This window comes from Chenopodium album, chromosome 9 (assembly GCF_948465745.1).
Source record: "Chenopodium album chromosome 9, dcCheAlbu1.1, whole genome shotgun sequence".
In the NCBI taxonomy this organism is placed as follows: domain Eukaryota; kingdom Viridiplantae; phylum Streptophyta; class Magnoliopsida; order Caryophyllales; family Amaranthaceae; genus Chenopodium; species Chenopodium album.
This window is the reverse complement of record NC_137842.1, coordinates 2,007,484-2,032,471: the sequence shown is the minus strand read 5'-3', so window position 1 is coordinate 2,032,471 and position 24,988 is coordinate 2,007,484. Positions and strand designations below refer to the sequence as shown.

At 35.1% G+C, this 24,988-nt stretch overlaps 1 protein-coding gene across 1 annotated transcript; it reads right to left on the bottom strand.

The window, feature by feature from the left end:
* Positions 1-24: 24 nt before the first annotated feature.
* LOC145558230 (pre-mRNA-processing protein 40C-like) lies at positions 25-19,804 on the bottom strand. Its single transcript, XM_081619387.1, has 16 exons — positions 19,680-19,804; positions 19,320-19,519; positions 17,961-18,594; positions 17,709-17,872; positions 13,006-13,043; positions 11,516-11,594; positions 10,452-10,922; positions 7,699-7,782; positions 6,643-6,783; positions 6,362-6,468; positions 5,140-5,263; positions 4,320-4,463; positions 3,535-3,681; positions 2,867-2,989; positions 1,205-1,538; positions 25-618 (listed from the first exon to the last, which is right to left on the bottom strand). The coding sequence occupies exons 2-15, from the start codon at positions 19,497-19,499 to the stop codon at positions 1,221-1,223; spliced, it is 2,754 nt and encodes a 917-aa protein (XP_081475513.1). The 5' UTR covers positions 19,500-19,519; positions 19,680-19,804; the 3' UTR covers positions 25-618; positions 1,205-1,220.
* Positions 19,805-24,988: the final 5,184 nt, after the last annotated feature.

The following is a 24,988-nucleotide window of genomic DNA, read 5'->3' as shown; positions in this document are numbered from 1 at the left end:
ATAATAATATGTTAATTACATTACAGGAAGTATGTATTTCTTAAAGGATTTATATACATACATAATCATAGATATTAACTGATAATGACGAACATGAGCAAATGCAGACTACATATGGAGAAAAGTTAACATTAGCTATCAGAAAGTAACCCTTAATTTAGGTTAGGTACAAAAAACTAATTGGATAATTATGTACAGAAAATATTCGCAACAGATTGTTAAAGGGGGGAAATAAAGGGGATGAAAGCCTACTGCTACAATTTTCTAGGGCTCTAGGCTTCATGTATTTTTCTAATTCATCCAACTATATTCATGTATTGCACTATTGTCCACAGATCAGAAACTCGCATGAGGTGATTTAGTGATGGTGTCTTGCAAATATCACAGCATCTTCATCTCTCTGCGACATGCAGCATGCTCTTATGGAGCATAGTTTGGTTCTATGTTTTCACGTGCAGCAATGTCAATCAGCAAGTCATCAAGACCTTCGTTATAACCAAAATTTCCAATCCATTATCGCTCAGAAGACGTTTAACTTCAAACCTGTGGTTTGAGAGGAAGTAGGCCAAAGAGAAAGTTGCTCGATTGGATGGGGTTCTCCTCACTCGTAACATAAACCTGGTTATCAAAATGTCAACCATATCATCAGGTCCAATTTTAATACAGAAGCAATAAAATTGCAAGAATCCATAATTTTCATTGATCTTCACTCTTAACTCCTTCCATCCCCAATATAATTACCTTTTCTAACAAAATGCTTGTCCCCAAAAAAAATTTCCATTTCATATATGAGTTGAGTTCACACAAAAAGGCAGACAAACAAACATTAAATCAACCAGCTAATTTTTATTTTTTTCTATTATTTCACTCAAGTTTTTTTAAATAAAACTCTTTTTTTTCTCACCACGTTATCATAAACATTAAAATATACCAACTTATATCATGCACCTTTAATCAACAAAACCTACTCCACTATTTCACTCCTAGATACTTGTGCCTAAGAAGAAATGGAAACTTTATTTGAGGACAGAGAGTGTTTCATTGTATTTTAACTCAAGTATCAGTGCTTCAATGTTTCAATCTCACTCAGTCAACTGTTAAAAGAAATCCCTGTCTTCCAGCATACAATATATATACTTCTACACTAAAAATATTGTAAAAATGTGTTTAGTTATACAAATATAATATAAACTGAGCTCATTACCTCGTAAAAAAAGGACTTATCTCCATTCCTGCCCACTTCTGGATGCTGAGGAAGGCCTCACAGAATCATTTGAATTCCTACTTTTAGATTCGTTATACTTCTCTCCCTTCTGTTCAGCAGCATCTTTTTGCTTACGCTGCATTTCCTCTGCATGCCTTTTCCAAAGTGCTTCTCTATCTTTTCTAGGCATTTTCGAATACCTAGGGTCTGATTTCAGAAAGCTTTTAGCAGTAGACCAAGAGCTAAGTACAGTTCTCCCGTCTTCTGTCTCTTTTGTTGCGGCTTCAGGAGTAATAACCTCCGCCAGAAGAGCTCTAAAGTCATGTGCACACCTCTGGACATCGAAAGAGGCAACAAACTCCAAGTTAAACAAGCCTGGGTGGCTGGGGCAGGGGTGGGTACAGAAAATATCATCAAGCTGAAAGTTAAATCACAAAAACCTTATGTGGAATTTAATCCACTCCACAACAGATTTTAGGATATAAATTGTTCAATAACTTAGTGTCATTTTAATTGAAAAAACATATGGTACGAGTTTGTGGGGAATATTGTATTGCTACTTCATGAAAACATGTGTGAAGGGAGAGAGTGGGTCTAAAAGGAGAGGTATGAAATAATTATTAAAAAAAAAAAAAAAGGTGGTGTTAAACTATTTTAGGATAAATGAAAAAGCAAACTAATCTAGGACCATGAAGTATTAAAGAAGAATAATTTGCAGCAAAGGTTAAACTCAGATCCTCCATCCAGAATAAATTGCAGCATAATATCAACTATCAAGCACGAGCAAGGTTATGCACAATCATACAGAAAGCCAAACTCAAATTAGCACGTTTGGCACATGTAATAAATGCCTGTTTTAGGTTGGCAGTCACAGATAAAAAAAATGTCACCCTGCCCTAACCCGTTATAATTAAAGAGTGGGTGATTTAATGGGATAACTATGTAATTTTCACAATTCGCAAGATATGCTTTATAATAGGTGCGTCCTGGCTCTCTTTCCTCGCTCATTCCAATCAAGGAGAACCTTGGGAAATCTAATCAATCTATTAGTACACTTAGTATTAAAAAAATGTTTGCTTCAAAGTTCAAACTTCTCTTAGACATCCCAAAATAGCACATGGAACTGTTAATTGTATAATAAGAAAGAAGATATTACACTTCCAACCACAATCTCAACTATTCAGAACACTGAAGAAAAAGAAAGGGAGGAAGGGGAAGGGGTAGGACGGGAAGGGGAGGGGAGGGGAGGGGATGGAAGAAAGATAAGTTTTCCTACCAAATCTCTCCTTTGTTATCCAAACTAAAGATAGTCCATCCCTCCATCTCCTTCAATCCAAACAAGGTGTTACAGTCACCATCCCAATTACTCAGAAAACAATTCATATTTTGGAGTAACCGAGTAACTGCTTTCACTCTCTTCCAAACCATGCCCCCTCACCCCCATAATCCCTCCCCCACCCCTCTCAAGGCCCCAACAAAAAAATTGCCGAAAGCCAATTGCTAAAAAATGTATAATGTACAATAAAATAAAATACACAATAAACAGCAAATTACCAGAACAAATTCATGAACGAGATTTCAGCACTTTTGTCAGCTCAGAGGATTGGATCACTAATGCATTAAAATTGAAAAGAATATGATCATAACTCTCCTACTGCATACCTCATAAAGCATCTTGACATGTTCTCGAAAGAGCTTCTCCAAGTCAGATTCATCCAAATCAGGATTGGATGCACGTCCTTGTGGATCTTTCGCAAGTTTAGGTTTTGACTCCGTCCAAGATGCCTAGCAATAGAAGTTGGCAAACATGAAATAGCCATTGACCTAATAAGAGAGACAGAAATTGAATAACCTACAGTCCTAGAAAGCAGATCCACCACAAAAGTTCAACAAAGAAAGTTTGTATGTCAATATGGAAACTCAAATATGGCTAAAGAGCCAACATAAGTTCAAGTTGTTCAAAACAGAAGAATTTAAGGGTGATAATATTATAAAACAAATGCTGGTGTATTTGATTACATGGATAACTTTAAAGTCGTAGTTGGTGTACTGTAACCCCTACAGATTTTAAATGGTGGTTTGTATCTGGAATATGGGAGGAATCAAGGAACATGAATGACAAGAACGGTGAGACGCTATAAAAATGACAATTGAGGATGAGGAGTTGAAACTTGAAAGAGTGGTAAGCTCTTCTAGCTCCTGCACCCATAACACCCCTCCTCTGGGAATTAAGCCAGTAACTGTGCTGGCACTCCTGAGACAAGAATCCCCCCAATGCCCCAGTGTGCCTTCCATGATAAATGACAGTACTCTGGAAATCAAGAATTTACCTGAGGATTTTTTATTGTTTCAACCAGTAATGCTTGATATGATGCAACTGCTTCCTTTCTACGAACCTTCACCCGTACTCTTTCCATCTCTTGCTCCTCTCTTTCTTTTCTCTTTCGAAATTCCCTCTCACGCTCTTTCAATTTCTCCTGCAATAGTGTTGTATAACACAGCATTTAAAAAAATATATAAAATAAAATAAAATAAAATAAAATAAAAGGCAACCTTATCTTACTAGCACTCCAACTTTCCAGGAGTAGGTAAACAAAATTTCCTAGATACACGATACTCTCCCAATCGTAAGTACAGTGATTCAATACATATGATAAGCTGATAATTAGGCGATTCAAATTACTTCTTAAATTCTAAAGGGAATCATTATTCCAAGGTACTTACAACTCTAAGAGATTTTCAGTTCACTTTTGTTGTACGTTAATAAAAATTAAGAAGGATAAATAAATAAGAATTTGGGGAACAAGATCCGTTGCCACTGTCATCATCAGCATTGAAAAGAGAAGATGCTTCTTCAACTATAACACAACACGTATTAAATTTGAGTAACCACAGAAGTGTTTAGAAGACTTTTTCTGTAAAGATTAAGAGCAAACACATGGTTTTGTCGAACACAAGATGTGAAAATGTTGTATGGTTATTCAAGAAGTACATATTTACATAATAAGAACACGCCAGGAGGGTGGAAGGCTTTGACCTAGATTTCTGCTCACTAACACCTTTTAAGGAAAAAAAGGGGCGCTAATAGATATCCTAACTTAAGCAACTTCGGTACCTGTTCCTCCCTTTTTGCCTTTTCTGCCCTCTCAGCTTCATCGTCAGCAGCCTTTAACTCCGATATGTATTCATTAAAGAAAATCTCTCGATCTTCATGCTTTACAGCTTTGTACCTGTTGTCGTCCCGAAGGCCATCCTTCACCTGTGACATACTTCTTATTAATAAAGCTGCAGGCAAGTTTCTATTAAAGCACAAAACAAAACCTATTGAATTGAAGTCATTAATTTTTGTGTAACCTTGAACCAATAAATTTAAGAAACTTGACATTTCACAACTAACTTAATAGCCAAGTCTTTTGTGCCAATTCTAATTGGTAACCAGAAAAAAGAGGAAGTTCCATGGTAGCTTTCATTCAAAGCCTCATCTGGCAGATGAAAGACTCTCAGTAGGATTAGCACGTGTAGATGTATGAGTTATCGTGAACATTCAGTTTTCTGCTGGAATTTTATATGTTAAATGTATACGTTGATAACTCAAATTGAAAAGACCATTTTCCAAGAATCTGTATCTTAGTTTACTGATAAAACAGAAACTATTAACAACACCGAGCACACCAAATGTTTGAATTGCACTGTGTGTCTTCAAGTTCACAAAAAAACAAATGTAAACACACTGCTCAAACAAATACAACAATCAACAGGAAGGGCGGTCCAAATTTGTAAAAAAAAAAAAAAAAAAAAAAAAAAAAAAAAAAAAAATGAATGATATAAAGATGTTATATGGTACAGACGTACAGTTCTTCCTTTATCAACTTCAGTACACTCATCAAAGCCACAATAATAAACATTGTTCTCAAACCACACTGTAAAGTACTCACCCTGGACCAACGAGAACTTGCCATTATGTCCCCTCTTTCTCGAAGCATGGATTTAAAATTAGAAACAGCAACCGCACGTTCAGCTCGGGCTTTTTCTTCAGCAGCCCTCTTTAGTGAAAGAACCCTGCAATTCACAGAATAATGTTCAAACTATAGAGAAAGAACTTGAGATATTCTTGAGAGATGAATGGAATCAATAAATTCACACAACGTAAAAGATGGAAAATACAGGGGGGGGGGGGGGGGAGGAATATTCTAAAGTCGGCTTTTGAGATAAGGTGTGATCATCCATTTCACTACGTTTACAAAACAGGTATAAGAACAAATCACATTGGCAGAACTAGAAATCATGTTGATTTCTGCCCAACAAACTTTCGAGTTCAGACAAAACTAAATACAACGACAAAACTAAATACAACTATGGTGCTTTGTGTCAGGTCAATACAAGGACTTGTACAATTCACCATTAGCTAGAATTTCTACCATGTCACTTGATAAGTGAGCAAAGAGAAGAACTCAAGCACAACTGCTGATTGCTGAAACTCTGAAAAATTTAATACTTGAATATTTTTCAACATGGATCAGAGAGAAGGGATACAACGTACAACTGTACAAGACATGATTTAAATCATTTAATATATTAAAGTACATAGCTATTAAAGAACCAAGCATGAATAGAGAAAGCTCACAGGTTGTAGATTAAAGCAGAACAAAGGGTATTAGCATAGGACGTGGAACTTATGACTCAAAGAGCTGATTTGATAAACAGTTATAAAAAGAGGTAATAATAATGAATTTAGTTGTAAATTTGTAGGCTCATTTCCATCACCATAAATAATCTACCAAACAAGCTGTAAGAGCCTATAGCAGATGAGGAGAAAATACAAGTTTATCTTCATTATAAACAAAAAAGTGTTTATCTAGTGGCATTTCTGTAATAAGTCAACAACTTCTACTAAATGCGGGTCCCACTAATGTTGATTTATTTACGAAAATGCCATGCTAACTACCTTGGCCCTCAGGCCCAAGCTTAACTTGGAAAAGGAAAACTTGACCAAAAATAAAGAAAAGCACTTCCATTAAGCATTGAGCAACTATGTCTGTTTAATGTATCTAGTCCAAATAAAACCTTATGGAAGACAATCCAAATACATTCAAGAAAAATGAGGTCAAGATAGTGAAGAACGGAAGAAAGTAACGAAGCACAATAAAGCCATTGTACCTCTCATTAAGCAAAGCCTCTCGATCCTTGCGCTCCAAAGCCTCAAATCGTGGATCATGGCCCCATCTCTTCCTAAATGTATAATAATCAGTAGTATGGTCAATATCCTGAAAAAAGAAAAGAAAAGAAAAAAATAAACTCAGGTAAGAAAAATTCATATTTAATGCGAAAATTATTTTTAAATTAAATTTAGAAGTGCACCCTCCTTGCGTATGGACATAATATTCTCTACAGCAAATACAAAAAAAGTTGAGCCAAAGCAAATTTAATATCGTAAGCACCTCTTTTGACTCTTCCAACAATTGCTTGAAACCCTCCACAGCAGCCTTTTGAGCCGCTCGTTTTTCCTTACGCTCCTGTTCAGCTCGTGTACGAACAAAATGCTCAAATAACGATCGACGTTCAGCATAAGTAGGTATTGCCTACAGATGGAAAGAAAAATAAAACTTTTTTAATGGCAGGACTGATTGAAAACAGGAAGAAATAAATTGGGACTTAATGGGAGAGTTAAGCATAGCAAAGGCAAGGACACCCAGCAGCAAGCATCTACAGCATACACAAACCAATATCATTCAGGGTAAAAATCTCTGGTGATACAGACTTTAGCAACAAATATATATCATATGTGTCCCTAATGCAGTAATGAAAACTCGTAAGTTATGGCAGCTAGGAAGCTGACTTCTTGCAAGTTCAGATGGGTCTAAAACTTGTATTTGTAGGCTCATGACATTGGGCATAGCATTATATGAAGCACAAAGAACTTTTCATGCTGCTCATTCGAACACTTATCAGTTGGCAACTTTTCTTCTATATACAAGTAAAGAAATTTACATTAATTTATGAGGAAAGAAAACATACGATTTCAAACTGTCTTAAGGAATTCAAATAGAAAAGAAAGCAGCTAAAAAATCAAGGAACTCCAGACAGACTGAAAATTCTATTTTTAGGCCAGCTAACTAGCATGCGCACATGGCCCACCCATACTCAACAAAAACATTTTTATTTTCAGACTACATTTTGATAGTACATTAATCAGAAAGAAACACAAGAACTTCATTTGGCATGAACTTCATAAGCAATGTAGTCAGATTTGAACTTAATTAGCATTACATTAGAGCTAAACAATCTATGCAGCTGAAAAATACCTATTTTAATAATTTTGATGGTACGTAAAAAAAACTCATGCAGCTTATAGACAAGATAGCAGAGTGCAGCAAGATATTACATGGGAATCTATTCAGCAGGTAAATTTATCTGATTAGACCTGCTTAAGGAAAACCCTTTGCAGAGCCCTGGATCCTCAATACAGAACATTCCAAATCTTGAATTGAACGAACCTTGAAGCGTGGATCAAATACAATCTTCGGCAATTCTTTATCCCACTTAGAGAAAGGAGCCACTCCACGTTCTTTTAGCATATCCTGAAATTCCAGATTATGCAAGTCATCATCCTATGTTACTTAAACCAAATAGCAATAAATGGGTAGTTTAATTAATGCAATGTTGCTTGCCAGCTTCAAAAACAGAAGGACTGCTCTTTATGTCCTAAAATAATAGACCACACTTCAAATTTAGTTCATTCCAAAATAATCTTCTGCATTCCGAAATTAGAAAAAAATAAAAGTTGGAACTTCTCACATATAAGAATTCCAAAAAAATAATAAATGGCAAGGGGAATATAAAATTTACATGGAGAAGCAAGTTCTGATATTTAACGTCTACAAAACTAAACAAAGACCCCAAATCAGATGTGACCAATTATTAAGGATAGGAAGAAATAACGAATCAGGCCAACACACCACATGTTCTTCACACTTGCAGCAGGAAGCAGAAAAAAGGAGTAAGCTAACACACCACTACAAGGGGAGGCACTACCTTAAAGCTGCAGTAGTTGTTAGGTTGGCTTATTAGCTGCCATGTTGGCTTTTAGGGATGAAGACAAAAATTAGTAAGGGTAGCAATTAAAGTTGTACTGGCTTAGCTAAGTACTCCCTCCGTTTTTAAATATTTGCTCCATTTCTCCATGCGAGGAGTTTTAGGAGAAATTGGAGAAAATAATAATATATGGAGGTAGTGGGGTAAGTGAAAGAATAAAAAATTGTAAAAAGCAAAAGTAGTCGAGAGGATTGGAGGAGATAAAATATGTGATGGGTCCACTAGGTGAGAGAAATTAGTTAAATATTGTAAAAACTTTCCAAATAAGGAAATGGAGCAAGTATTTAAAAACGGCCGAAAAAGGAAAGTGGAGCAAGTATTTAAAAACGGAGGGAGTAGTAATGTAGTATAAAAAGGTAGAGAAGTAGAAGGAAGATATTCAGAAACTTGTATTGAGGAAACCTTAGTGAGTTAAAGCCGTTGTCAGAGAGATATGGCCTCAATCTATTAAACCTATCATTTTGTAACCCTTTAGCCATTTTCAATCAAAGATTCAAGCTTTAATCTTTATTTACTTGCCTTGTCTGTCTATTACAGATAACTAATAGCCTAAATTGGACTCTTAAAAAGAAAATATGACCATTTCAAAATAAATAATCTATTCTTCTAAGATCGAGAATACACACCCTACTTTGTTCAACTTATTTCTAAATATATCAGGAAAAATAAAGTTCATATAATTTCAGATAAAATAAGTTCAAATAAGGGTTAATATGGGCTACCCAAGTTCAACCTATAACTAAAATAATTTCATATATGTTTAGGTGAATATAACACAGTCAACAAACACACCCTTAGTAAATTAGACAGTGACCATTCTTTCATTGTTTAATTTTTTACATAAGAAGAAAGTTACCTTGATGTAATGGGGATCAAATCAAAGACCCAAAAGGCTATAATTTCATTATTAAACCCTAATCTAGATTACATTCCATTCCAACTAGACAAAATCTACAGAATATCAATACATGCAAACTGCAAGAACACATGCACTCTTTACATGCATCATCAAATATAAAATCAGAATATCCACTCTCCCATAATCAGCCGATCAAGGTCAAACTGCAAAAAGTAAGTGCAGGACCATAAGCAGGAAACTTATATGGATCCAAATACTTCTCAAAAAAAAAAAAAAAAAAGGATTCAAATATACAGCCAGTCATTAATACACAGTACTATTCTTAAACAGCTCAAACAAAATCCTTCATCATTTAAATCCTTAATTCTGAGACTTAATAAGAATGAAAGAAAGCTTCAGCTTAGCCCAATTTGCAAATACAATAGGATTTGCAAGGAACACACCAGATAACCCCCACCTTAAGGATACAGTGGGAAGCTTCAACCAGCTTGGAACTTTGCAAGTATATTAAGACATGCAAGAAAAACCACAACCAATACTCTAGAGCTCCATGTTATAATAAGACCCTAAAAATACTCTTTCAACCAGGTCGCTCAGTCTACATGCAATATAAATCTCAGTTTGAGTGAACGAATTATGTTCAATTCTTGTTTTTCAATCAAGGTTGTGGGATTCAATTATAGATTTTGTAACAAAATTCATTGAATAGCAAAACTAATAAAAAGTGAGGGACCAGAAATCCACAAAAAAATTCAAGGCTATAAAAAGTTTCTATACATATAAAAATGACACATTTAGGAAATCCCCATGAATGTGAGCCTAAAACGAAGCTTACTTTACTCACCCCCAGAAGATAACCTAAGAAGAGCCCCGACACGGAAATATCTATCAATCCTCTTCAACCAAAACAGCCACGATTTGGAAAACAAACAAAGCATTTAAGCCACAAAATATTGAGCTCCTTTACCAACCAAACTTCATATACTGTATTTATTATGACCTCAAAGTCTAAACGAAGCAATCAGATGGATTCAGAGCACAACAGATAGCCTTTACCAAAGACACATCGCCATGTGATAACGCAAATAGACATTATTCCTAATATCTTCACTAGCAAGGCATAAGATACATACGTGAAACTCAGCCTTTAGCCACATGAAACCCAATCAATGAACAACGACATCACACTTGACCAACATTGTATAATTTACGAGTCTATGCTACATCACAAGGATGCTACAACAAAGCACCCAAATGCAAATGAACTAAAAACAACAATAGGGAATGGAAAGTAACCTTGAATTGAGCTATGCGCTCCTCCTTGGTTGGTCCACTATCTTCATCCTCTGAGTCTGATGATGAGTCAGATACATTGCCGTCTCCTTCAGCATCTTTTGGCTTATCCTTGTTTCCTTCACTCTGCGAGCCCTTAGCTGTAGGCTCAACTCTTTTAGACCCATTAACTTCTAACAATGTTGATCCTGACGAAGTAGTTGAGAAAGATGTAACCTGAGCTGCTCCTGACTCCTGAAGCTTTTTTTTAATTAAATCAAGGGCAGATGATGATCCTGGAGCACCAGAGGCTCTAAGGGCTATGGCATCACGACCACCTGTGTTGAGAGCAGGAGCACTTAAACTAGTAGGAACAGATCCTTTTTCATTAAACTCAGTTGAACTTGGCACTGAAATCGAATTTTCTTTTACGTTGTCATTTTCATGTTTTTTTCTCAGCTCGGTCACCTCCAGTGGTACTTGCCAGCTGCTTATCTGATAAAGACATTAGATATGGTTGAGAACATCCATAGAATAATTAAAATGACACAAAAAACAAATAGCGAATTCAAGACGACAGTTATTTAACATTTCAACAGTTACTAAAAGCTATAAAAACAGAGTAGCAGACAAATTGGAAAACAGGTAAATGGGCCAGGAGACAGATGAAAAAAAACAAACTTCAAGAAATCCAAATGGATGACCTTATATACATTGATCATGTACCAGAACATTTCAAAAATGACGATTGACAACTATCAGAAAATTGCAAAAGTACTTTTTACATGAAAAGCAGATCATCCTTGCAATACATTGCAGACGTGTCAATTTAAAATTCGAAAAGTCAGATAACACCAAGCATCTTTTGAGTAAGTCCCTACACATTTTATTTTTGTTCAAGGCTAGTGATCTACATTTACATACTATACATAATTTGTCAATGATTTAGGGTATTCTACAGCACTGCTCCGCACACACAGGACCAGCAATGTGGTTAGTGAGGAGATAAGATCCATCTTGGCATCAAAATCTTATGTGTCTTAACAGTCAGTTGAGATTGAATGCACTTCATTTAGAAGTCATGTTACCTCTGTTTTGGTGTTATAATAGTACTTTTTTCCATCATTGGTGGAGACCAGAGCCCAATCAGTGCCATTCACCTTCTCCCTACACAATATATGATTATCAAATTAATGGGACAATAAAGAAACCTAAGCAAAGAAATTCAAACAGACTTATAGGACCGCCACTCTTGAAGTAGTAAAAATAAAAATAATATAAAAAATACAAAAACCCTAAATAAACGAATCACATAAAATGAACAGAAAAGAGAATGCTTTCAAAAAAAAGAGAATCAAAGCAGAGGAAGGGCGACAGGAGTTTAATATACAAGCTTGAGCAATTAATTCTATTAATGGATTTTTTTTTTTACCTTTATTTGTGTTTGTGTGTATTTGGGAGGGGAAGGAGGGGGTTTAGTGATAAATAAGGACACCAAGGGAGTGACAGACCAGTAAACAAGGACTGCTATCAAAACATAACAAGCCCTAAATCACATACCAGTATCACAACGAAAATAAACTAGATAAAGACTCCAGTCAAAAAACTTAAAAATTATTACTTGCCATTGCAAACCTTTCCTTCCCAACTCCCTGTCAACCACCATATAGCCAAAAAACTAGCTCCCAGTCTCCCACATACCAAATAAACATCAACTCAGCTACTCAAATGCCACTATAGAAGCACTCAAAAAAAAAAATACAGAAGTTGTAGATCAACTCTCTATTGAGATCAAGAAAATAAACATACTAGCAATGATTAGAATCATTTGTTTTCAGTTCATCTTTGGTAGGGGTCTGCCGCTTTGTAACTTCCCAAAAAACAAAATGTGCTTTAGGAGGAGCCTTTGACTTTCGGTGGTCTAAAAGGGGAAGCTGGACAACAAGTATTACCAGCCCATTCAAATCTGTTGCAGTATTTCCTCGCAGATATACACCACCACCATAAAACCATAATTATCATTGAATATGTTACATGGACTCTCCATTTCACCCTAAGTACCCACGTTGGACCCTCGACACTCGGACATGGGTATGACACAAAATAGCCGAGTCGGATGCTTCGACACGTACACATGTCGAGTCCATGTAACATAGATCATCGACATCAAATTAAGCTAATTACATGTTTGTGGATATTTATCAACACAGGAAGTATATATATATTCAAATACAGAAGAAAGAGAAGCCAGTTGACACTCTTATGGCCAACTTAAGCCACGCATCTTATAATTGAATAATGGAGAAATGCACATGAATTACTGATCATATAGGACACTTTTGCGAGATTGACAAGATTGTACAAAAAGCTATTCCTAGTTATGCAAAATCTCTGGAAAGAACCTCATCACATTGAATAGAACCATAAAGCAATATGCCAAAAATTTAAACAAAGAAAGACTTGTAAGAGATCAACAATGAATTCCCAAAGAAAAATAGACACTAAAGCTTTTGGGTCCAACAGAGCATTATAATAGAAAGGAAGTACTATTTGATATATCCTAATGAGAATTACTCACCATGCAACAGGGGTTGGCTGTGTAGTTGCTTTTGCAGGCTGCATCCACATTGATAAATAAAGAAAAGGAAAGAAAATGTCATCAGTAACCATCATAAATCAACTGAAAAGTGGACATAAAAATAAATATAGAATAAAATAATTAAATACCAGCATGAGCCTACTCCAACATACTTGTCATTCTCTACTTACTTTTTCTTGAGTTCTACTCAATAGAGTAAAAACAGAAACAAGAAAAACCCAAAACTTTTAGGAGAAGAGAGATAGCAAGTAAAGGGTCCCAAAAAGTGCGTGGTAAGATAGATTGTTAAAAATGAAAAAAAGAAATACATAATAAGAATAAAGTGAGTAGAGCTCATACTGGATAAATATGGGAAGTATGTAGAACTCAGGAAAACTAAGGTAACACATACACAGAACTGCTAAAAAGTTACAGGGTAGCAAATAACTAACCAGCGTTAAAGTCATACACTCATACGTCTCCAAAATGGGGGACAACCCCATACCCAAGTTGATAAATGCTGAATGCAACCCAACCCAGAATAATAAATAAAGACTATCATTGCTTCCCTAATCTCACAACATATAAAAATAAAAACCCACTCCAAGACACTTTTAATAGCTACTGCCAAACAAATTTGGCTTTCTCGCCATGCAAAGACAAACACATCCTACTACTCGCACACATGCAATATCTCTATTAGGGGACCTTTCACTTCCATGGGTTTTTCTGCGTCTCAAGAAATTTTGACATAGAAAAGGATCATAGAATAGCAAAAAAAATTGTAAGCACCCCCTAATTCCAATCTGGAGAATGGAGTATACAAGGGACTATAGTCACTTAGTCAGTGATGGAAGCCAGGAAGAGAAAACAAACTGAGGAGAACAATAGGGTAAAAAAGCTGCTCCACTGCCTAATTTCTCCAAACCTTTGTGGATTTATTATATTGGGTAGGCTGCCGATCCACTTTATAGAACAGGGAAAAAAAATGGGTTTAGAAGACAAAGAAGTGGCTTAATACTATTACCTTGGTTTTAAAAAGCGAGAGGCGCACCGAGGCGCAAAGGGTCCCTAAGCCTAGGCGCGAGGCGCAAAGCGGAGGCGCGCGCCTATTGGATAGGAGGCGCACCTTAAGTGCCCAAAACCTTATAACTTACTTCTAGACCAAAATATAAGCCTTAAATAATCAAAATAACATATTATTAATGCATAAATTAACAAAGGAACTACAAGATACCCTTAAAAGGCGCTAATGGCATGAAACTCTTTAACTAAAACTACAATGCCAATTAACTCTATTATTAGGTTCCGGTTTTCCATATTTTCTAGCCGGGTCGGGATCGGATGATCCGGTGGAAGGAAGGGACTCTTCATCCATGTTCCTGTAATCAGAAAACAGTAACAAAATAAATATAAAGTTATAAATAGAGAAAAACAAAAAAAATTGGAACCAAAAAACTAAAATAAATAAAAAAAAAAAAAAAAAAAACAGAGCACAGAATATAAATCAGAATACAGAAGATAAATACAAGTAAAAACCCAATATAAAAAGAAAAAAAAGAAAAAAAAAAACCCAATATAAATCAGAACACAGAAGATAAATACAAGTAAAAACCCAATATAAAAAGGAAAAAAAAAAACAGAGCACGAAGATAAGTCGAAGAAGCAGTACAAAAAAAACGAAAAAAATAAAAAGTAAAAAAAAAAAAAGAAACAGAGAACGAAGAAGCTAACCTGATTTTCGGCAAGATCCACCACAGCTTGGGTTGTTTCCGGCGAGAATCGGCAGGTTTCCGGCAAGAATCGACAGGTTCCGGCTAGAATAGCTAGGTTTCCGGCGAGATCTGGCTGAGACCCAACGTAAATCGGGAAGCTAGGGTTTTAATTTTCAAATAGATCTGTTTTCTCTCTCTTCTATTTCTTTAATTAAGCCAGATTTTTTTTTTTTAAATTAGCAATAGTAGCACGTGTCTCAAAGCGCCTCAAACCTCAAAAGCGACGCCTCATAGCGCCTCACGCCTCAAGTAAAAGGCGCGGAGGCGCGCGCCTCCTTGACTTCGCCACGCTACAGGACCTTGAGGCGATTTGAGGGCCGCCTCGCTACGCCTCGCGCCTCAAGTGCGCCTAGGCGCGCTTTTTAAAACTAAGACTATTACAGCGATATTAAATAGTGTGTGAATGCAGAACTCCAATGCCTTTCATGAGTAAAAGTAATTTTTAAAGCTTAAATATAAACTAAGGTTGCTGGGGATCATAGTGATTCGATTAGGAAGATCCAAAGCCATTGAAAATATTTTAAAATTTATTTTTAGATTGCCTCTCATAACAAGCTTAATTTATTCTTCCAATCTTCAAGACACACTCTCAATTAAAGGATCTTGAAGTCGATTTTAAAGAATATTCCCATAAGGAAAATTCTAAATAAGAGAAAGACTATGAATATCACACCCACACCCAATCATCAAAAAAGAATGTCATCAGTCATTAGACACGGGTCCAAGTTGACTCTTATGACGGTAAACTTGCTCCAAAACTAAATGAGAAATATAGAACAAAACCGATTCAATATTCTAACTTCAATATCTTGCAATCTTACCAATAAGAAAAAGAAAAGGAATAAAAATGGTACTCAAAGAAGCAAATCAATATGACAACTCGTTCATCATTGCCACAAAGCCCTCACTATAACCATGCTCCATGATTCCAAACTCCAACTGCTCAAAACATCTGCCACTTAAGTCAACACACAGGGATTAAGGCCCCTTTTTCTCACCTCTCGCAGTTCTCTACTTCTCTCTAGAGACAACCATACTGAAACGTATTTTATTCATACTTCAGTATCTTACAATCTTATCAACGAAAATTCAAAAAGTACAGAAAGCAGCAAATTAAGCAACAGCTTATTCATCATTGACAAAGCCCTCAATATTATCATGTTCTACAAAAATGAATAGCATACCACTCATAACATCCATCATTCATTCAAAAAGCAAGGAGAAAGGCCAATTGCCTCAGACCGCTCACAACACTCAACTACTTCATGTATAACCAAAGCCAAACACTCCATAGAAAATTTCAGGTTGCTCCATCATATGCCTTTTAAAGTCAAGTTCGAACATAACACCTCCTTCAATGTCTTTCGGTCTTTCCTAACATCATGTACAACAACATTTACAAGGACAGCATTCCGATAACTCAAAAGAAACTATGACAGGAGCACCCCCAACTACTGTGACTGTAGCTTCACCAAAACCTTGCAAAATTTTGAAGTAAGACTAAGGGCCTGTTTTGATTACTGAACTGAGCTGAATTGTTTATGAGAGAGAGGGAAATTAAGAACTGAACTGAACTGAAATTAAGCTGAAGAGAACAGGCCCTGATTGACCTAAAGCTCCCTTTTCCTAAAGTCTTTTCTATACATGAGTAGCAGAGGCAAACCTCATCCATAAATCAATTTAGTTCCTATAACACCACAAATCATCCTTAATTACACCCCACCAATATTGCAATAAGATTGTTCCAGCTCCCAGCTTACTTCAATCCTCCAGCTTAAAAAAAATGTTGAGTAACACACCCCTTTCCACCCAAACATCACTCCATACAAATTATTGATGTTTTTTTCAATAAATGATGATCATACAGAAATGGAGAATTCTTTCGCTAAATTAACAGATTCATCAATTTGCAAAGGGAAAGGCAACAGGCAGATAAAAGAGCACTAATAGCGCGGAGCAGAAATTAAATTAGAGTAATAAAAAATGAAGCATGAAACTTTTTTTTCTCAAATTCACCATTTACAAGTGCATAACAAGGGACAGTTTTTAACTACCAACAGTACATATGTGTTCTCTACTGATGACCATCCCTAAAGAATTCAATGTGAAGGTTCCTACCCTTTTTTGAGAGATAAAATCATCACAAGAAAGCTGTTTCACTGCTCATCCAACAGTGTAATTTGTGCTAAACCCCCCCCCCCCCCCCCAAAGAAAGAACCAAAAAAAAATCAAATTAATACATGAGTGGTGTATTTAGGCCTACTTTACAATACTAAGTAGCAAACTACGTATCTGGACCTAAAATTTACTAACAAATTAAGTAACAACAACCCAACCTTCCGCATTTCGGTTTTTTTACGAGTATTTAGGAAAACATATTAACATGAGACCAATAAGACAACTATATCTCCCACAAACAAAAGGAGAGCCATAAACCCGTATTATCCCTTGGACAGTCATGCTGAAATAGTGAAATATAAACTAAAACTCTCACATTGCAAGTGCTGTGGGCATAATATGTGAGCATACAGTAAAACAACAATGTTTGAACTTATGAGGGCAGAATACTTGGTGCCTCTTTAACCAAAACACCTTTGAACATATGGATTCCTTACAATCATGGTGTGCATGCAACCTTTAACAAAGTTTACCTCATTGGACTTCATGATTCAATTGCAATCCTCAATCATTTAATTTTGACAAGTTTTTGAAAAGAAACAATCACTTACATACAAAAGACCGGGACACGGAGATAAATGATCACAAAAAGGAAAAGTGTTGCAGAGTAGAGTACAAAAGAGGAGCATACATTTTCCCGGGGGGGGGGGGGGGGGGGGGGGGGGGGGGGAGGGGGGTAAAAACACATTCTAATTTAATCTTCACATGAAAACAGTTTCAACCATCTGTGTCCAAAATTCAAAAAAATACCTCTCCTTTGAAACCAGAGGGCTTTTCATACGTTGATTCCCCAGTTATAGCATTATAATAATATAAAGCCCCAGAATCAGTTCTATGTGCACTCCATGCATCCAATTGATGATTTTGATAATAAGTACCATTGGTACTAGCATCAGCAACCTGCTTACTGTTATCTGCACAAGTCAAAAAAATCTTCTTACAAAAATAGAAAGCCAAGTAACACAAATTAGTGCACCAATAATTATAATAATAAAGACAAACCAGTCCCAGGAGGTGGTACTTCGGGTTGCATCACAGAACTATGTACTAGCTGAACGCCAGGAGCAGTAACAGAAGATGAGCGCATACCACCAAGATTATTAACAGGTGTGATACCGGGAGGCTGAGCATCTGGCACAGGAACAGAAGGAAGAGACCCACGTGCTGCCAAACCAAAGGGGCCTGGAAAAGCAGGAGGATACGGTAAGAATGGAGGCCTCAGTGCACCCATTTGTGGGGGCTGCAACCAAAGTGGTTGAGGTGAAGCACCAGGGTTAGGTATAGATGCATACGGAGGGTATGCTTGTGGTTGAAACGTTGGATTTGATTGAAGCGGGACTACTGGCATGCCAGGTCTTAACACTGCAGTCGCAAAAGAACCCATCACTGAGGAAGAGACTGAATGACCAGAGGACAAAACAGCAGAAGCTGCTTGCCCTGGTATACCAGGTTTCATCGAGCCAGTAGACAGTCCAGAGTGTAATTCAAACGATTGGGAACCAGAAATTGATGTTGTCACTTGACTGACATTAGACGTAACAGATACAGTTGTCTCAGAACTAGAAGAAGCTTGTGCGGCTGACGAACCAGATGAAGATACTGCACTTGCATCTTTTAAAACACTAGTTGTAACAGTCTGTGATCAATAAAGTAAGAACCTTTTCAGAATCACGTATCCAAATACAGTTCTTATTACTGAAAAGTTAAGGAAACTACTAAGGGGAATTGAAATCAGATCAAATATCCAAAAGCACTCTTCGTCAGTGAGACATGTCAATGATCCCCCACAATTAGTATGAATTACGTGATTTTAATTGCTTCATGTGAACTCATTCTCTCTTTGAGAAATTTATAAATATTAACAATTTAACCAACTTAATTTGTTTTCTCAATGGCACGTCAAGGGATAAGTTAATCTCGCAAACAAAAGATGGATTAATTGGACATCAAATGCAATGAGTATGGAAGGAACTGTACACAAACACAATTGATGAACCAAATCAGCCAATACACCGATTATTCTTCCATGCTAGCTGTCTACTATGATTTAATAACCATATACTTCACAAACAATCAAATTACAAGTACCTTTACACTGACAAACATACACATACACAAGGTACGAAGTACTCCGTATATGGGTAAATTGTACTCTAAAACACACAATTTGTTTTTTTTTTATTACCTTAAACTCTTAATGACATAAATTTGCTTCAAAATCAGGATAACTACGCTACCATTCTTCGGATACAAAAAAAACCCTAACAAAATGAAATTTTGCATATACTAGTAAAAACATACACACAATCAATTCAACCAAATAGCAAAACAAGTGAAAAAAGAGCTAGAAAAACAACGTACATTCGCGGTATAAGTGAAGTTAGTAGCAGTTGCTGATGCTCTTTGTGGTGGCATCATTTGTGAAGCGGCATTGCCAGAAACCTCGAACGCCGCAGCCGGAGGACGCACCGGTACCGGCTGCGAAGGTTGCAACGCCCCGGGCGGTAGCGAGTTGTTGTTGACAACTTCTGAATACCCCATTAATCAACAAAATAATTGAGCTGAAAATATGATGAAATTAACAATCAAAAATTTGAAATTTCAGTAGAAACATGATAGTGGCGAAGAACCCTTGAATCTAAAAATTAAATTGAGCTTGCCAATGTAAATTAAACCCTAAAAAAAGAAAATCAAACGATTTGAGCAATTAAACAATTATACCTGGCGAGTAAATGAGTTCAAATTCTGGAAAAGTTTGAATTTGTAGCCCTAAATTATTTGTTCTTAGTTGATTCTCAATTTGGGGGAAAGAGGAGATGCCCTTTGCTTATTTGTGTTTGTGTTTTACGGTTACTTCCGAGGTCCGCTGGTCCAGTTTAGTTTACTTTATTTTTACTTATTTAAAAAAAAATAAGTTCAGATGAGATCAGAAAAAATAAGTTTTGATCCGATCATATTAAAAATAACATTGTTTTATGTGCACTTTTTTATCGCTAAATATCTTTAATTTCGTAATGAAAACAATTATGAAAAACACGTATTAATAAAATACAAATTATTACGAATCTAACAAGACTCCACTTGATATATTTTTTCCGTATAGATTATTGTATATTTAAGGTCAAAGTTTGATCAAATCTGACATTCAGATTAGACCAGACCAAATCATATCAGATAAGTTCTGATGAGCAAAATTAAGGCGAATCAAACAAAGCCTAATTTGTAAATTACTCTTTATGTTTTGATTTGATTTTCACGAGTTCTACACATTTATATCCACGTGCTTAAGGTTAAAACTTTGGTCATGTTTGGGGATACTAATCAAGCTGCGCAACTCAAACTCGGTCAAAACTTGGCTTGATTTGGCTCGAGTCGAGATGTTAACGAGTACAAGTTTGAGCAATTCGATAATAATTTTTATTAATATATACTACCTCCATTTTTTTTAGTAGACACGTATTCCTTTTTAGAAAGTTTTTTTAGTTGACACGTTTTCTTTTGGGGCAAGTTTTTTACCTTACATTTTCAAGCTACCCCACTTACTTTATGATTCTCTATCACTATCTCCCCTCTCCTTAATATATGTGCCTAAATCAAACGCGTCAACTAAATAGAAACGAAGGATGTAATTTACAAACAAAGTTACCATGTATAAAATAAATTTGATATTTAATTAAAATTAATTGGTATTATCATAAAATAAATAGTAAATCTTTAATAATATAAACACAAAAAAATGAAAACTATATAATGTGAAAAAAAAAGGCATATAATTTTAGAAGGCTTAAAACCTTAATAAGCATATCATAAGCTACTCGACTCGAAACTTTAACTAGCACGAGTCGAGCGGGTTTTATTGACTCTAAAATTTAGCGAGCACGAGTTGAGCACTAGTAAAAAGTTTTTAGGTCTAGTCAAGCACCCCTTAGCTCGTGATTGACTCGCTCGATTGACACCCTTAGTCGTGTTTTTGCTAATGGATACAGGTCAACACATGTAAAATGTTATAATAATGAGTAAAATGGATGAGTATTCTACTTGTCTTTCGAGGGATTTCAAATCATTATCATGTAGACTCAAAGACTCAAAGTATGTTAGTCTTCCATATTATGATTTCATCAATCTCAACAATAGAGTTTTGATAAAACGATTGAATATAATATGTTAATCAAATAGTCAATTGGAATATGATGTGGTGAATTTTATGCATACCTTAAGTTACATAGTAATTATTCCTTCTAGTTTACTTGTAATATAAATTGTATAATGTAATATAATAGTTGATTAGGTAAAAATTATAAAGTAAAATAATTTATATTGCTAGAGATGATGAAATATAAATACTTGTATGTGAGTAGTGGTAAATGTCAAATTGTTATGAGTACAATTGAATGGGAACTGTATGATTTTTGGGATACTGACCTTATGTCATTGTTTTGTGAGTCCAAACCGATTGGGTGTTGGTGTAGTGGTGATTGGGACTACACTTGGTAGGGAGAACCTGTGTTCGATCCCCCGCAACAACAATTGGGAGGGGACTGGAACCTAACCACCCACAACTGATCCCCGAATCCGGATTAGCCCAAATGGTGAACCGGGTAGAACACCAAAAAAAATTGTTTTGTGAGTCCAACATGGCACTAGGAAGTACATATTTATTTTTCTTTAAAAAAAAATAGTAAGTTATTGCCATTTTTTATATGAAAAGTGACGCAATCAAGTTGTTTAATTAGCAATATTACGTGTATATACTTAGTAATTTCAAATAGTCAATGACTGGTTGCAACTTTAAGATACTCTCCAATCCCTCAATCTTTACACCATTAGATCTCATGTGGAAGTCTTACCTTTTTTATATTTTTTTATTTTAAGTGACACATTAGTTTGCATGCGGAGTTTTAGGATAATTCTTGATATGTCTATTTTATATAATGTTTTACCCCCGTCTCGTGGTCATTATTAGTAGTGTTTTTGGCTCTTTCGGACCACTTTTATTACTAATTTGTGTGTTCTAGTGTTTTCGTAGTTTTAGTTGTATTTTACAGGAAATTGCACTCTTGGAGCATTTTCCCGGGCCTTATTGGATCGACTACGGAAGCTAGAAGGACACGGCCACCTTTGGAGCCCAAGATCGGTGAGAGCCGGTAATTATTTATGGCTAGACTCTAGTTTAGCCATTTATCCCTACACCCCCCCTAAACGACGCGTACCACTACCCCCACACATCCCAATAACTTCCCTCTAAAACTGCCAGTAACTTCCCACTACCCCACCCATATATATATATAATTAAAAAAAAAAAAAAAACTTTTCAAATAATCACATTTACTCTGCATTTTCTTTCTCATCCTCTTTCTCCAATTTCTCACTCAACCTCCATTTTCTCTCTCTACTCCATTTTCGTACATGCAATTAGCAAGTAAAATTGTCTAAAATGTCGGACATAAGAGACGAAATTGCACAATCTCGACAAATTTCAACAACAACAAACCAAAAATCTAATGAGTAAGTATGTTTTACATGTTTAGTGTAAAATTAATTGAAAATTGCGAAACAAAACCCTAATTTTTTGGTATTTTTTCTTTTTGATGATGCTTCAGGAAAAAAATTGAAAATGCTGGAGTTCCAGAACAATCAAAGTAAGTATTACTATTTTTTTTGGAATTATAAGCATAAATTAATTTAAATTTGCTCATATTTAAACAAGTTACTGTTTAATTTCAAAATAAACATAATTTTCCTCTATTTCTGAGACGATAATAAAAATTTAAACAAGTTACTGTTAATATTGGAATGTATGCATAATTTTGATTAAATGATCAACCAAAAACTACATAAAATATACAAAAAAACGAACTGTGGAAAAAAAATATTAAGTATAGTATTGTGAAATATAATGAACAAATACAAAACAGTATATGTTCAAATTGGATTGTGTGCATATATGTGTGCATATATATGTATACATATGTTCAAATTTGTATATTATGTGTACAGCATGCAATTTATGTTTGTTTCTAAATTGTTCATTTCTAAATTTATGTGTATACATTTACTGACATATTAATTGTTCATTTATAAATTCCATTTTGTACAAATAGAAAACATATACTTTATTCATCTGTGTAGTAAAATGAACATTTACAAAACACTATATGGTCAAAATTCATATTATGTTATATATATCCATATATGTGTATACAAATGTTCATTGCTACATTATATTGATCATTTATATGAACTATTCTGTACATTTGTCTAACATAGAAACATCATGTCAATTTTTATGATTTACAATATTAATTTACATTGTAGTGATGTACCATTTAAAGTGATACACTTGATGCAATTTGACAATGGAATGTTCAATCCTTATCCTATAATTCATGAGAGAAAAGAATGTTCTGAAATAGACAACAAATTGGATAGAAATGAAGTTATAAAAAAGTGGGAACCCTATTTATTAGGAGACAACCTACATCCCAAGTAAGTTGATATACTTACAAATATTCATATATGTAATATTTAATGTACAATCATTTACTTCAATACTTAATCTCATAATTGAAATAATTTGTAAAATTTTAGTGAACCAAAAAAGTTGAAAGTGAAATTTATAATGTCAAGATCAAGGCCAGAGAAAAATCAATCAATAAGGTATAAATACTTAATAAAAATTCAATAATTAATTTTTATACAGTTACATAATCATACTTTTATGTATTAACATTCGAAAAATTTCAGTGAACAAGAGAAGGAAACTTCAAAAATAGATGATGCATCAACAAATCAAGGGTATATTCTACCTCAATGTGTTTAATGTTCATTTATTTCTTAGTTGTCATACATAATCTAATGATTTGCATTCTCAGAAAAAAAAACAACTGAAGAGGAAGCAAAAACTGATCACCTACAACAAGAAAAGGCTGGATCAGAAATAGTGAATACAGGGTATTTGATTCCCATAATGTTCATTTTCATATTACTTAATAAACATTTTTAATCATTTGAAATTAATTGATTTTCAGAAATCAATCACCTAAGAAAGACACAAGAGAGGTTGAACAACTACAACCAAAAAAGGATGCAGCAGGGTATTTTCAGAAATCAACTAATGTTCATTTTCATATTAGTTGATAAACATTTTTAATCATTTCCAATTTTTAATTTTCAGAAATGAATCAACTGAAGATGAGCCTCCAAAAGAGGCTACAGCAAAGGATCAGCCTACACCACAAGTGAAGGCTATAGCAGAGGATGAGCCTCCAGCAGAGGAAGAGCCTCCAGCAGAGGAAGAGCCTCCAAAAGAGGATGAGCCTACAAAAGAGGATGAGCCTCCAGCAGCAGTTGAAGAAACACATTCATACATAATGCAAAAGTATGAACATATATAACTTATTAAATGTTTCTATTCCACATTTACAATATTATTGATCATAAATTATCTGTTGTCAGGAAAAAAATAAAAGTGTCAACTCAAGGAATACTAAAAAAACTGACAAAAAACTGGAAAACTGCTCCTGTTAGCAAGGTCATTGCTGCTAAAAAGGCCCTTGCTACAACTGTTGATACTGCTGGAAAAGCCACTGCTGCTGAAATGGCCCCAGCTACAACTACTGAAAAGTCCTCTGCTGCAGAAAAATCCCATGCAGCAAGTTATGCCAATGCACAACAGAAGGCCCCTGCTGAAATTAAAAAAATCCTATTAGGTAATGTACATAATTGTTAAATTAAATATTAAATTTTTTTAATCAATAACACTTATACTGAAAATGTTCATTTACCAATTTGTAAATGATCTAAATGTATAGGTGGTGAAGAAATTGAGATTGAGGATGAAACAGAAGAATAATTGGAAAGACAAAGACAAGAAGAATTGCAAAGGGATGAGGAGTTGACAAGAATATTGAGAGGTATAAAAACTGTTGAAGAGTTAAATTTGTCTCAAAAGAGTGAAGAATCTTCACAAAATTCAAAGCAACCAAGAAGGAAAATGGTTGCAAGGAAAAATCAAAAGAAAAAAGAATTGG